General features: G+C 42.0%; 1 protein-coding gene across 1 annotated transcript in view; it reads left to right on the top strand.

Annotated features, from left to right (window-relative positions):
* Positions 1 to 3,257, top strand: part of LOC138018347 (uncharacterized) — a 14,620-nt gene extending 11,363 nt beyond the window's left edge. The window contains exon 2 of the mRNA XM_068864953.1: positions 1,308 to 3,257. Coding sequence (XP_068721054.1) covers positions 1,308 to 2,152 — 845 coding nt within the window. The 3' untranslated portion in view covers positions 2,153 to 3,257. The remainder of the gene's footprint in view (positions 1 to 1,307) is intronic.
* Positions 3,258 to 12,500: the final 9,243 nt, after the last annotated feature.

The following is a 12,500-nucleotide window of genomic DNA, read 5'->3' as shown; positions in this document are numbered from 1 at the left end:
TGTACAATAACTGTCAACAAAAGTACAAATAACCTGGCAGCGCATGAGTATATGCTACTTAGAGCCTCTTGTTAGGCATAAAACAGACTTGCCTTATCCCTTATCTGCAATCTGCAGTTTACACTGACCAACTCGAAAATCCAACTCGAAAATCCAAACTCTGTGCTCTGTATAATAGGACTTTTGGCACATGACTTTCATTTCAGCAGAGAAACGTTCTTTGAAAGTTTTCTGCTTTAATTTTTAAACGCAAAAATTAAAAATAATAATTTTAATTAGTTTTCTGCTTTAATTTTTAAAAAAAATGTTTTTTAAAAAATGTTTAATTAGGAAAGGCTCGTACCTCCTAGAAGAGCTACAATGTAGCTGACCTATTATATTTGACCCATATTGAAGCACAAAATAAAACATTACTAAATCAGCAAGGCATAAATAGTGATTTTCTAATTACATGTGAATCATAGCTCTTTGCATGTTTATGCAATATTGGTGTTCTCAGGAACCCATGACCCGGAGCCTACAGCTCCCATACTGGGCCTATGTAACGGCATTTTTACAGACCGATCTATTTTTAGACTATCTTTTCCGGAAAAAACAAAGGCAGTGACCCTATGACGTCAGCTTAATTTTTTGTAATTGGTCATCGGGCTCCTGTGGGAGTCTCATTCGCGGGAAATTCAATCTAAAAATAAATCGGTCTGTGAAAATGCCGTTACACGAACACAGTAGAGTTGTAAGCTTTGGGTCATGGGTTCCTGGTGTTCTGTATCATCTAGTCAAGTTAAAATAAGTGTTTAGGATTGTTCTCAAAACCACTAAAATTGAAATGGGAATATACTGAGTATACTGCTTCCTGAGCAAGAAAAAACTGTTTTTTCTTTATCCTGTACCAGACTCTCGGACCGTAGGCGCGATCGAAAAGTGGGCAGTGTGGGCAAGCGAAAAACGGCAAAATCTTCTCAATAGTAGAATAGCTCCACCGCCAAATGTACGAAGATTATTCCCATCATTTTTCGGTGGGAGTCTCTTCCAGGATATTATGGCAACATAACAGTCATATGATAACACAAGTCTACAGCTTGGGACAACTTCAATTATCAGTTGAAAGGACCTCTATATAACTAAGAACTCGGTTTAACAAGCAATAAATGTGATCGACCAGCTCAGCCAAAGGTAATGTAAAAAGTATGAAGCAGGCGCTTCATATAAAAAACAATGTCCCTAGTCTCTTAGCGACTCCTTAATGCGAGGCTCCACTCTAGTTGGTCTTGTGGAGACACAAATTTATTGTTATATTCTTTTTTTAGGCTATGCTCCCTACGGCTCCCCTGATGCAACATTTGCCTTTACAGTGGTCTGGCGTAATGGCTCCTCGACAAGGGTGTGGACTGGTCAGTGCTTCATCTGTGCAGATGGTGCTCAAGAGAAGCTCCTTACCTCTTGGCTGCAGCGCTCCAAGGTCAATACATGTATAGACAAGTGGAAATCAACTATGGTTGGGCGTGACGCTTTCACAAGATGCAAGCAACAAGATGGCCCTTGCCTGAACCCAAACGAAACGCCTCCATCTATTGAACCAGTTTTTAAGAACTGGGACCCTGAGATTCAGAAGAAGTCCTGTAACGTAAATGGAAACTGGTACAATTTGCTTGGATCTGAAATGATTGTGGAGCAGGGGGAGAACAATCGCATCACGGGAGAGTTCCGGACGGCTGTGGAGAGAAAAAGGGGAACAGCAGGAACTTCTCATTCTAAAGTTCTAGGAATTGGACAGTTAGGGGGCACGAACAGCACTTTTGCTTTCTTTGTGAGTTACAGGAATGGTGCATCTGTTGCAGGATGGGTGGGACAATGCCACTTCTGTGGCGAAAACAAAACAGAGACCATCGAAACTACGTGGGTTCTGCGCGCTCAGATAGATAAGTGTGGTGACAACTGGAAGTCAACCTACTATGGTGAGAATACCTTCACTCATACTGAGACAACTCCAGGGCCAAGGAAAAAGGATGACACACATATACCAGACAGGAGTGGAGCGGAAGAAGAGGAAGACAAAAAGCCAAATGTTTGTAAAGGGTGTCAGCTTATGGCTCCTTTCACTCTTTTGAGTTTCAGTGTGATCCTGTCTCTAGCCTGTCTAGCATTGCGATAAAACTGTATTTTCTCAATGAAACACCGCCGGCTTTATGTAACCCTTGACCAAACGTTGACGAGGTCGAAAGAGGTGTTGAATATCTTACTCGAGGGTCGTACAGGGGTATTTTCGTGATGCTTGATTAGCTCATTTTATTTTCCGTGAAACGTGAATTTAGCAAATTATTCTTCGTGACTCGTGACCTGAAGGTTTTCCGTGACCCGTGAAAAACCTGAATTATTACTCGGGCCCGTAGGGGCACGAGTTATAAAAGACGTTTGATTTCAGTTTTTTTTTCCTGTGCAGCAAAATGCACAATAGAATAACGTGGCGGTGTTTGATTGGGCAATGCACAATAGAAAGCACGTTGCAGTGTTTTGATTGGGTAATGCACAATAGAAGCTACGTGGCGCTGTTTATATTGGTTACTTAAAGCAATTCACGTAATCCAAGATTATGAAGAGCACTGTGATGCCTTGTTTGGGATAGATCGAGGTTGTGTTGGCTTAATCGATTTCTTCTTGGGGCGCTCAAAACACATACAAAGAAAGGCATAGGCTTTTCGCGGTAGACCCACACTAAAAGATGTCAAGCGTCAGCTTTGAAACAAGTCGTTCCGCGAACTGAATGAAACAATAATATACTCGAATGTAACTGAAATGGACGCAACTATTGAAAGTGATACAAGTCAAAATACAAATTCTTTAATGAGCAGCGGGTACCTTATTGAGAACTACTCTGAAGATGACAGCGACAAACACAATAACTCCACAAACAAATGGTTGCCATTTTGGAATCTTTTGAAGACAAAGTAAAAACATTTGCACAGCGAACAAATGGCCTCACGCTTGTACCATTTTCACCGCGAACAAACAGCCTCCCGCTCAGTGCACCATTGACTACGGAGATAAGTTTTTTGTCTATTGCGTTTTTTAGTTTGTTATTGTTAAACAGTTTGTTTCTTGTAGTGGTCTAGCTTCTATCCTTTGTTCAACTAGCCATTTTAGCGATCGTGTTCACTGCCATCTTGTGTATATAGTTCAGTTCTAGTTTAACAAGATTTGATGTCATCAGTGGAGACTGTGATCAGCTCTTTAGAAAATAAATGTGATGTAGTTTGAAAGGCTGTACAGTTATTTGATTCTCAATGGTAATAAAGACTTGATTTCAAAGGAGAAATACAGGTCTCGATAAGCACAAGTGTGTTTACTTTAGTTGTGATTTGCTGGAAACTTGCTGGAACGTATTTGGTTAACAATGTACCGAGGTCATCCACATTTCATCGTATTACTAGCCAAGGAGATCATTTGCTCGTAAACACAACTATAGGAGCTACCTCAGGTGTGCGTTTAAATGTAAGCACGTGGTATGTAACACTTTTCCAAAAGCGTGGATGAACAGGTATAAATGCAAAATGATGTTTGAAACATCGAAGCATGTTCCTTAAACGTAAAAGTGTGTTTGTATTTTTAAAAATATTAGCAACACTTGTGCTATCCAGACCATTTGGAAAAGGAAAGTTAAATTTAATACAGAAATCAGGGATACCCCGTATGTGGTTTAAGTCTGCGCAGCGACTTCCCCTAAGCTTGTTGGCTCGTTGCCTTTGTACATTGCTCACTAGCCAATACTCTTGTCCGATCCAGCACTTCCTGTTTACGCTCGTAGTGCTGGAGAGATCTTTGTCACGCAATCTGGAAGTCGCATAGCTAACCAGCCGCAAGGCAGTGTTCCCTTAAAAAGCTCCAATACGTCTGTTGTCTAGTTCCATTGCGCCTTGTGTTATGTGTTTAAAAGCGAATTATGCATGTTGATACCAAGGAATACTGACATAAATGGTTAATATTCCTTGACAGGCTTCTCACCGTTCAGAGGGTTTGCGTTCACATTTCTATCTTTATTTCTCGAGAGTTTCAATACACGAAGCGAAATAACAATGACAGGCCAAGTGACCCACACTACAGTATTCTATCTTTTCTCCTGCCCTTACCATTCCGGAAACGAAACTCAATTTTTTTGACACCGACTGACACTCCATTTACGTACAGAGGTTATTTTTTATTAGACAAGAGGTTTGGAAGTAGAATTCAAATAAAAGATTGGAGTTTGTAAGTCGCTTTAATACTGCATTCGCTATCAAGCGCGGTGCGAGTCAACAATTAGAACAAGTGATTTTAAGAGAGGATGGGAGAGAGAGAGAATAAAAAAAAAATTATTTACCAGCAAAGGGTCGGTCCGTATAGCAAAAAAATGTGATATCGGTCTTGAAAAACCTGCGGCCTCGAGCAGCAACTTCAAGGCCTCGGCCACAGTTTTTCTCTATACGGGCCTCCCAGCTGGCAAGTAACATATTTTTGACAATTGGGTGCATGCTACTGTGAATATTTAAGTGGTATATTTTAAATACTTGATTCTCGTGCTATGGATTCATTTGGCATGGCCATCCTCAAGGGACTTGTGTACTCCATTGGGGTGCAGGGATGGCGCAGTGGTGTGAGCACTTGCCTCCCACCAATGTGGCCCGGGTTCAATTCCCAGACTCGGCGTCATATGTGGGCCTTTGAGTTTGTTGGTTCTCTACTCTGCACCGAGAGGTTTTCTCCGGGTACTCCGGTTTCCCCTCTCCTCAAACACCAAGATTTGACTTGATTTGTGTTAATTGTTAAAATCAATTTACAGTGTCCCCAATTAGTGCTTCTGCGCTAGAAAGACTAGACACTTAAATAAAGTTCCTTTCCTTTCCTTTCTGAAAGTATTTTCAAGAGTTGAGATATAGTGCACATCTTCACGTGTCATGCACCTGACAAAGTGTTTTTTACGTGCATTAATGCACGAATAACCATCGATCAGTAAAAAACAATGTGCTTTTCTCAAATTTTACCTCGTGTCCAGTGGTCATTGTCACCACCTGTAATGAAGATAATCTGGGTCCGGGTATTCACTACATACACAGTCGAACATCATGAGAATCGCAATGTAAGGCCGATGTAAGAAGCACAGACTTCTCTCTTTTCTTTTCTTTAGTGCTAAATCAACGATACACCACTGTACTTTTGCAGGCCCGAGTATAGGCTACTTGAAGCCTCTTGTTTAACAATTATTCTTTGAAATCGAGGTGAATAGTGGTAGAATATTTACCGAGCCGCAAAGCGGCGAGGTAAATATTCTGCCACTTTTCACCGAGATTGAAAAGAATAATTGTTTTAGTATATACTCACGAAGTGATCTCAACAACAATTGCAGAAAAAAACCATCCAAAGTCGATTTAATTGGCATCACAATTAATGCGCGGAAAACGTGCAAGCGGCACAAAGCATGCGCGAAAGTGTTTATAGAAGCTTCAAACATGGCAAATCTAAATAACCTTCGTTAAAATCCTCGTCACAAACAGCAAAATGGTCCTTAAGCACCGTTTAAATCAGCAATTTAAATCGAAAGTCTGCTTGTTAAAACATTTTCACTGTTCGATCAAAGTTTTTGAGGTTCATTTGAAATGGAAATTGAAAGTGCAGTTGGTAAAGGATCCACATGAAATGGTGGCTCTAATTGAGGTGAGCGTTAGTTTGTTGTAAAATGACCCGTCTTGTTTCCTTGCAACCATGTGGAACTTTCTCAAACGTTTTTTTAATCCCTCGATTTCACTAACAAATTCGTTTTGGTGGGCGACCAGCCCTACGAGAGAGAATTACTCCGAGTGAAACAAATTGTTGGCGTGAAGATTGTTTAATTTTCAGCAATAATTATCTGGAAAAACGAAGTCAAACACTGTTTGGCAAAAGTATGAACTCTTCTCTTACCTCTCTTAAATTTTCAGGCCAAATTTTGTGGCCTTTTTTGTCTTCTGTACCACAGCATCATCTTGTATTCTCAATATTTCCGATTCATAAATGCTGGCGAGTTTACGCGGAAAATTGTTTCGAAGCTCTTTTGTCGAACGGGAACGCTTGCAACGCAGGCTAGAGCGAGCCATGCGAGTTAACATGCTAGTCACACAGTTATTGACAGCTGACTGTTCTAAAGGGTGCTTATACTTAAATGCTGTTTATCAGTGCTATTTGAAATGGGTGCAATGCTCGCAAATGCTCGAAGACATCGTTGAAAGTGTTAACATATCTGTGGTCGCTTGGAAGCATCTTCACTAGCTAACCGGGATTGGAGTTTTTCCGCCGGTTAGACCACTAATTAACGGTTGACAACATAAATATTGAGTTGAATCGAATTGACTTTCTACGTGTATCGAATCAACTTTGATGATGTCTCGAAACGACTTCAATTTGTATCGAATCAACTTGTATCGAAACGACTTTGTATCGAAACGACCGTAAACCGCAGGGAGTGAATAATTAACAATTAGACCCGTCGCCCTCAAGGGCCAAGGGTCAATAGCCCATTCGGCTTCGCGTCATGGGCTATTGACCCGTAGCCCTTGCGGGCTACGGGTCTAATTGTTAATTAGTATCACCCAACTAGTGGGACAGAAAAGGCAATAATAAAGTTAGCAAATGCAAGTTGAAGAAATATTTATATGGGAATAAAACGAAAGAAAGCGTCACGCTTTTCGCTACTCAAGGACTATTACTAGTAGTCCTCTAGTAGAGTAGCCAATCAAATTGCAGGATTTGCATTAGTCCACTAGTTGGGTGATACTAATAACTGATATTCGAGATTTTACCACTCAATTCTACGTGATTTTGAGACGCAAGTTCTCCGAAGCACGCCAAATAAGGCTCTAACTTTGCTAACTCAGGCTCAAAATATGCCAATTCAGGCCCAAAATATGCCAAATCAGACTCAAAAATGTGCCAAATCAGGCTCAAAATATGCCAAGTCAGGCTCAAAACATCCCAATTCAAGCCCAAAATACGCCAAATCAGCGGATTTGCACCTCCAAACAGCATGGACATCTAACAAATCACCAGATAGTTTCCTACAAGCCGGATCTATGCCGGTCGTTTTCGCGCTGAGGCACGTAAACTGACTTACGAACACAAAATATAGAGACATCACCAAAGTGCTATATTCTTAATCTCGTCAACGCGAAAAAAGCCAGCAAAACCAACTAAAAAGGGTAAACAAAAAACGAAGATCGGAAAGCGAAGAGCTAGCGGCAAAATGCGCAGCAATCGCCTGTACAGTGTTACCGACAGCGGCTCCTTAGGCTGAAGTGGGCACGCAAGCATTCTTTTGGATCCTTCTAAAGTAAACCTTACTCAGAGGGATGGCTAACAGGACAAGCCTCGATACCAGCCATTGCGTGGCCCCACCTAATAGCATAAACGGCAGATTCTATAGAAGATACACCAGTGATATTCTCAGACGAACGTTCAGCTAATTCACAAATAAATAATACAATATGCATTTCCTGGATTAACGAAGACACCAATCTTCGACAAAGCCCACTTGCGCTACCGCAGCCAGTCAGATTTGTACTTCAGCACCGTGGACGGAGCCTTAGCACCCAATTGCAGATCAATGAGGCCTGGAATCATGTCACTCATCGAAGAATTGGTCAATGTGGTCGCTTCAAGCCAAATCCCGGAAGTCAGGACATCTGAAAGAAAAGAAAAAATATTGCGAAAATCAAACAACTACTGCGCCAGTGACCAAAAATACCGATACAGGCACAAACCACGACGAGACCAAATAAACTCGAAGCACGACAAAACAGGCTCAAAATGTGCCAAATCAGGCTCAAAATATGCCAATTCAGGCTCAAAGTATGCCAATTCAGGCCCAAAATACGCCAAATCGGGCTTGAAACACTATCCGTAACACGACCAAAAACTTACCCAAAATCCACACGCAAAGCTAACATTCTGAATTTTGAGCAACTGCGAAAAACGGAAGGGTGAGACTTATAGATCTGCATCTGGTCTCGGCCTTCCAAAATGAGATCGTGTTTGGCGTGAAGCACAAAACCCTCCCTAACGAACGACTCAAACCGTGAAGGTCCATCACAATAAAAAAGGCCAAAAGAAGGCCCATGGCCATTCAGGAATAATGAAAGTCCCACGACCAGAACAAGCCGTAAGAACTCTGAACGGCGTTCACGACGAGACCCACCGGAGGGCAAACCCTGTTACCCTCTCCACTCCAATCCTGGACCAAGGCATCAACACCGGTGCAACCGGGAGAAGCAAACTTGGAGTTGAAACGCGGAAGCAGAGAGTAATAATAGGAGGCAAAACGGTCGATCGCTTGGGGACCCCATTTGGCATCAACCAGTCGAAACACGGTTGATTAACCCGTCGATCATCCTTGTCATCGAACTGGCTTAAATGATCGGCCCTCCCGTTGAGCGACCTCCACTGCTCTACCAAGGCAATACCATGCGAAAAACAAAACAAAAGATGCTCAGAGCCAGAGAAGATGGACCTTAGAGCTACCAACAGAAACTATCCTGGCGGCACTAAGACTATGATTAAAATTTTTTTACCTTCTTCGGCTATAGGTGCTCAACAAAACAAAGCAAAACATAATAAATGGCTTCACTTCGCGAAAAACTTTGACCCAAATCGTCGATAGTCGACCGCTGGCCACAGAGCCGTCGAGGAAGGCGGATAACCCTCCGAAGTCCCTCCGAAGGCTACGTCGCTCGCGTCGGAAAAACAACAGTGGACGAATCACGGGGAGGCCGAATGGAGTAAACGCTAAACGATTCAATGTAGTTAAAGCAAAACTTCAATTCCTCTAGCAGAGCGGGAGGGAAGCGAAAAGTGTGATCCCAAGCCGACCTAGACTCTATAGCTAAGTACATCTGCTTAGTCAGAAGACGGGAAATAGGCCCAACCGCCAAGGAAACCGAAATAATGGAACTGGCGATCCTGGCTAATTCACGGTAGGACGATGAATTGATTTGAATGGCGAAAGCTAAAGCTTGCAAACTTCTGCACTGCGCCAATGAACCAATTGACGTTGCTCTATTCCTTTTGACGTACTTCATATTTCTGGCGGTTACGGCCGCCCATAGAAAAACCTGAGCAGTTGAACAGACTGAACTACAATCTTCATCAAATGTTTGGGTCACCGACCCCTTTTTCACAATAGAAAACAAAAATGTCGTAAAAAAGGTTGCTGTTATTCATCGTGGCTGAAGTACAATAATAATAAAGTATTCTCGTTTGTCTCGCGATGTGGTCACTTGTGATGTAGATCGCGATGTTTCGACTGCATACTGCTAGTCTTCATCAGGCCCGTACCCAGACCTCCGCCGTTTCAGAACACGCTAACAACAACAACAGACACAACCCGCTTTGGAACCAAGTAAAGTTTATTGATCGTGATCCTCATTGGTACACACGCAGAGTCAAAGAGGCGATTCACACAACATCAACAGGGATAGTAGCCTGTGTACAGACCGCCCTTCCCCTCAAAAAAAAATCGGAGAGGAACGGTCTGTGATTTACCGTTGATAATCGTGTTCCATACCACGTGATTTTTCCTGGAATGTGTGGAAAATGATTTGATTGGTTATTACCCATCGATCACTACATCATTGAAACAACGAGTTTTGATTGGCTTTTATTTTTATTTCTCCACAACAACACCGTGAGAACCACCGTGAGAGATTTTACGATGAGTTCGTTCGTGTGTACTTCGAGCACGGTACAAAATACGAATAAAAATCTTTTTGATTGTCAAAGAGGTTTTTCTTTTCAAGTACGAGCGGAATTGTTATCTATGGAGTGTAAAGTGGAAATCGATTCGACGTACATTTGTAGGAATTGTCAGCGCAAAAGAAACGAAAGCGCTCTTCACGAGGTGAATATAGCACTATTCAAAAGATTGTCCACTCGAAAACGTCTCCCGCTATTCCTTACCAGTCAATGTAATCCCAACCAGCCTAGCCATTCTCAAGTACAATCTACAAAGCGTGATGCCATGGAAGATTTGAGAATGTACACACCGAGGAAAATAACAGCTCATCGGCAACGATCTGTCCTGTTTTGAAGATCAGAGCCGTACCTGGTTGGAAGACTTGCAAATACATCCTCTCCTTTAAAGAGTGCTTCTATGCTATAAAGCCAAGGTATCTTAATATCGGAGACGCTCTTCGATGCACGTTTGAAATCTACCATTGACCACCGGCAGGTTAGTTTGAATAGCTAACCTTAGGCCAGGCCTAAAAACGTTTCTTTAGGCCTCCTTAGGCCTAAAAACGTTTCTTTAGGCCTAATTAGGCCTAAGGTTAGCTATTCATGTAACAGTCACAGTAAATTTCAACCTGCAACCTGCAACCTGCAACCTGCAACCTGCAAAACTAACCTGCCGATTGACCACCATTTTGAGAATTTAGCTCCAAACGAAATATGAGCCACGCGAATTTTGGTCAGCGTAGATTACTAAATAATGTATGCAAAATTATTCCGGAACACGATTACTAACGGTAAATCACAGACCGTTCCTCTCCGATTTTTTTTTTGAGGGGAGGGGCGGTCTGTACACAGGCTACAGGGATAGTGGAATAGAAATTCCGGAGGCATGGGTGCCCACGATCAAGAAACACCGTAAGACAGCGGACCGCCGAAGGAAAAACACACCGAAACAGCGAGGATCGAAATGCACCAATCACAGCTGCTGAAAACCAACCAATCACAGCGAAGCATCCTGCCTAAAAGGTGACGCGTAGCCATTCGACCTCATCGCCTGATGAAGATTAGCAGTATGCAGTCGAAACATCGCGATCTACATGACAAGTGACCACATCGTGAGACAAACGAGAATACTTTATTATTAGAAAACAAAAACTTCATAAACTCCCTCTCCCCCATTACAATGTTGCTTTATTGGGCAATGTAGCACTTTGTTTGTGTACCAACACTGTAATGAAGGTTAACTCGGTTGTTCATATTTAATTGGCATTTTAAAACGTGACCCTCTTTGTCAAAGATTGTACTTGCAGCTAACTAGAATTTCAGACAAAGAATAATTGGCACATGCATGCTCTGCAGATAAGCTTCTGTCACAGAAATGAAGACGAAAGTTATGAAACTAGAAATCATACATTTTACACGGTTGTACATCAGAGGTACTAAAATGTACATGTTAGATACAGTCAATATAGGTCTATCACACAAGGGAAAAATTATTACTGACAGCAATGAGTTGTTGCATTGCAGACTTTGACCGTTCCATTCAGCTTCTAAGATGCATTTAGGTTACTGGCTTCTGGGACACAATAGTTTCATGAATATTAGCAGAAGCTAATGTAATCGACCACTTTCGATATATTTATAACTCAGCTTGAAAGAGAGGTTTAGAAGACAAAGGAAAGTGGATGATATGCTAATATCTTTCACATTCATTGCAACTTGTTTCTATTGTTTTTGTCCTCTCCGCATCACTATCAAGCTGAATATTGATATTTCGAAAATGGACTATTGATTCATAATAATTGCGGTAGGTATACTGAACTGAGTTGTTGATGACGGCTCTAGGTAATCTTAAGTTAAGAGCTCCAAATGTCTCTGTCTTCTTTACAGTGCTAACCACAAAGGAAGTGGATACCTACAATGTAAAGTGACCCACAGCTCTTTGCCTCCTTCTCACTTGCTTGGTAGCCCTTAGAATATGGCTTTCTCTGTAGATCTTAGTTCATTCCTCATCAGTACCTTTTTGGTGTTAAGCCATTCTGAGTAAGCAGTGTTTTTATCAGTTGCCTTGCAAGTTGTCTCTAATTTACTTGATGGCAATGGGTAAAACTGTCAGTCCACGTTACGTGATCTGCACAGTCTATGTGGTTCTCAATCACATAATAGAGATCACTAGAGTTTCTGGCATTCGAAGGCGCAACACTGCTGTTAATTCTGAGTGTGACCAGTTCATCTGGTTACTGTTCTTACATCACAATTAATTGAATATCTTTTTCTTCGCGGGCTTTTCCTGCGAAACCTGACATTGTAGCGACAAAATGAGAAACTATTCTCACTGGGGGCCCGTCATGTACAAATGCCCCTTATTCCCTTGAGATTTAAGTTTAACTATAGGAGAACCCTATTTACATAATTTATTACTATTTTGGTATAAATAGGCTTGTTTTATAACATTTATCCTCTCTGGCTTTCAACGGGGATTCGTCTGGTGTTCCGCAGGTGCCATCGCTGCACCTCTTTACAAAATCCCTCAGGGGCTGAGCAGGTCCCTGCCAATCCTGGTGTTCAAGGTGCTTTAGGAGCAGTCTATCATCTTCCTCTTCAGGTCATGTTGGCGCCGCTCACTCAGGTAACGCGGATAATCCCAGCCTGTCGCTCGACAGTTGGCGTCCTGTTTTTCGTGGCTAAGGCAATTTAGGTTTCCGTCTGTGTGCGTCGTTACTTCGTTTGGGTGTCAGGTCTTGTTTTATGTCTGTGTAACTTCCTTGGCCTCC

This window comes from Montipora capricornis, chromosome 10 (assembly GCF_036669925.1).
Source record: "Montipora capricornis isolate CH-2021 chromosome 10, ASM3666992v2, whole genome shotgun sequence".
NCBI lineage: Eukaryota > Metazoa > Cnidaria > Anthozoa > Scleractinia > Acroporidae > Montipora > Montipora capricornis.
This window is presented reverse-complemented; position numbering and strand designations above follow the sequence as displayed.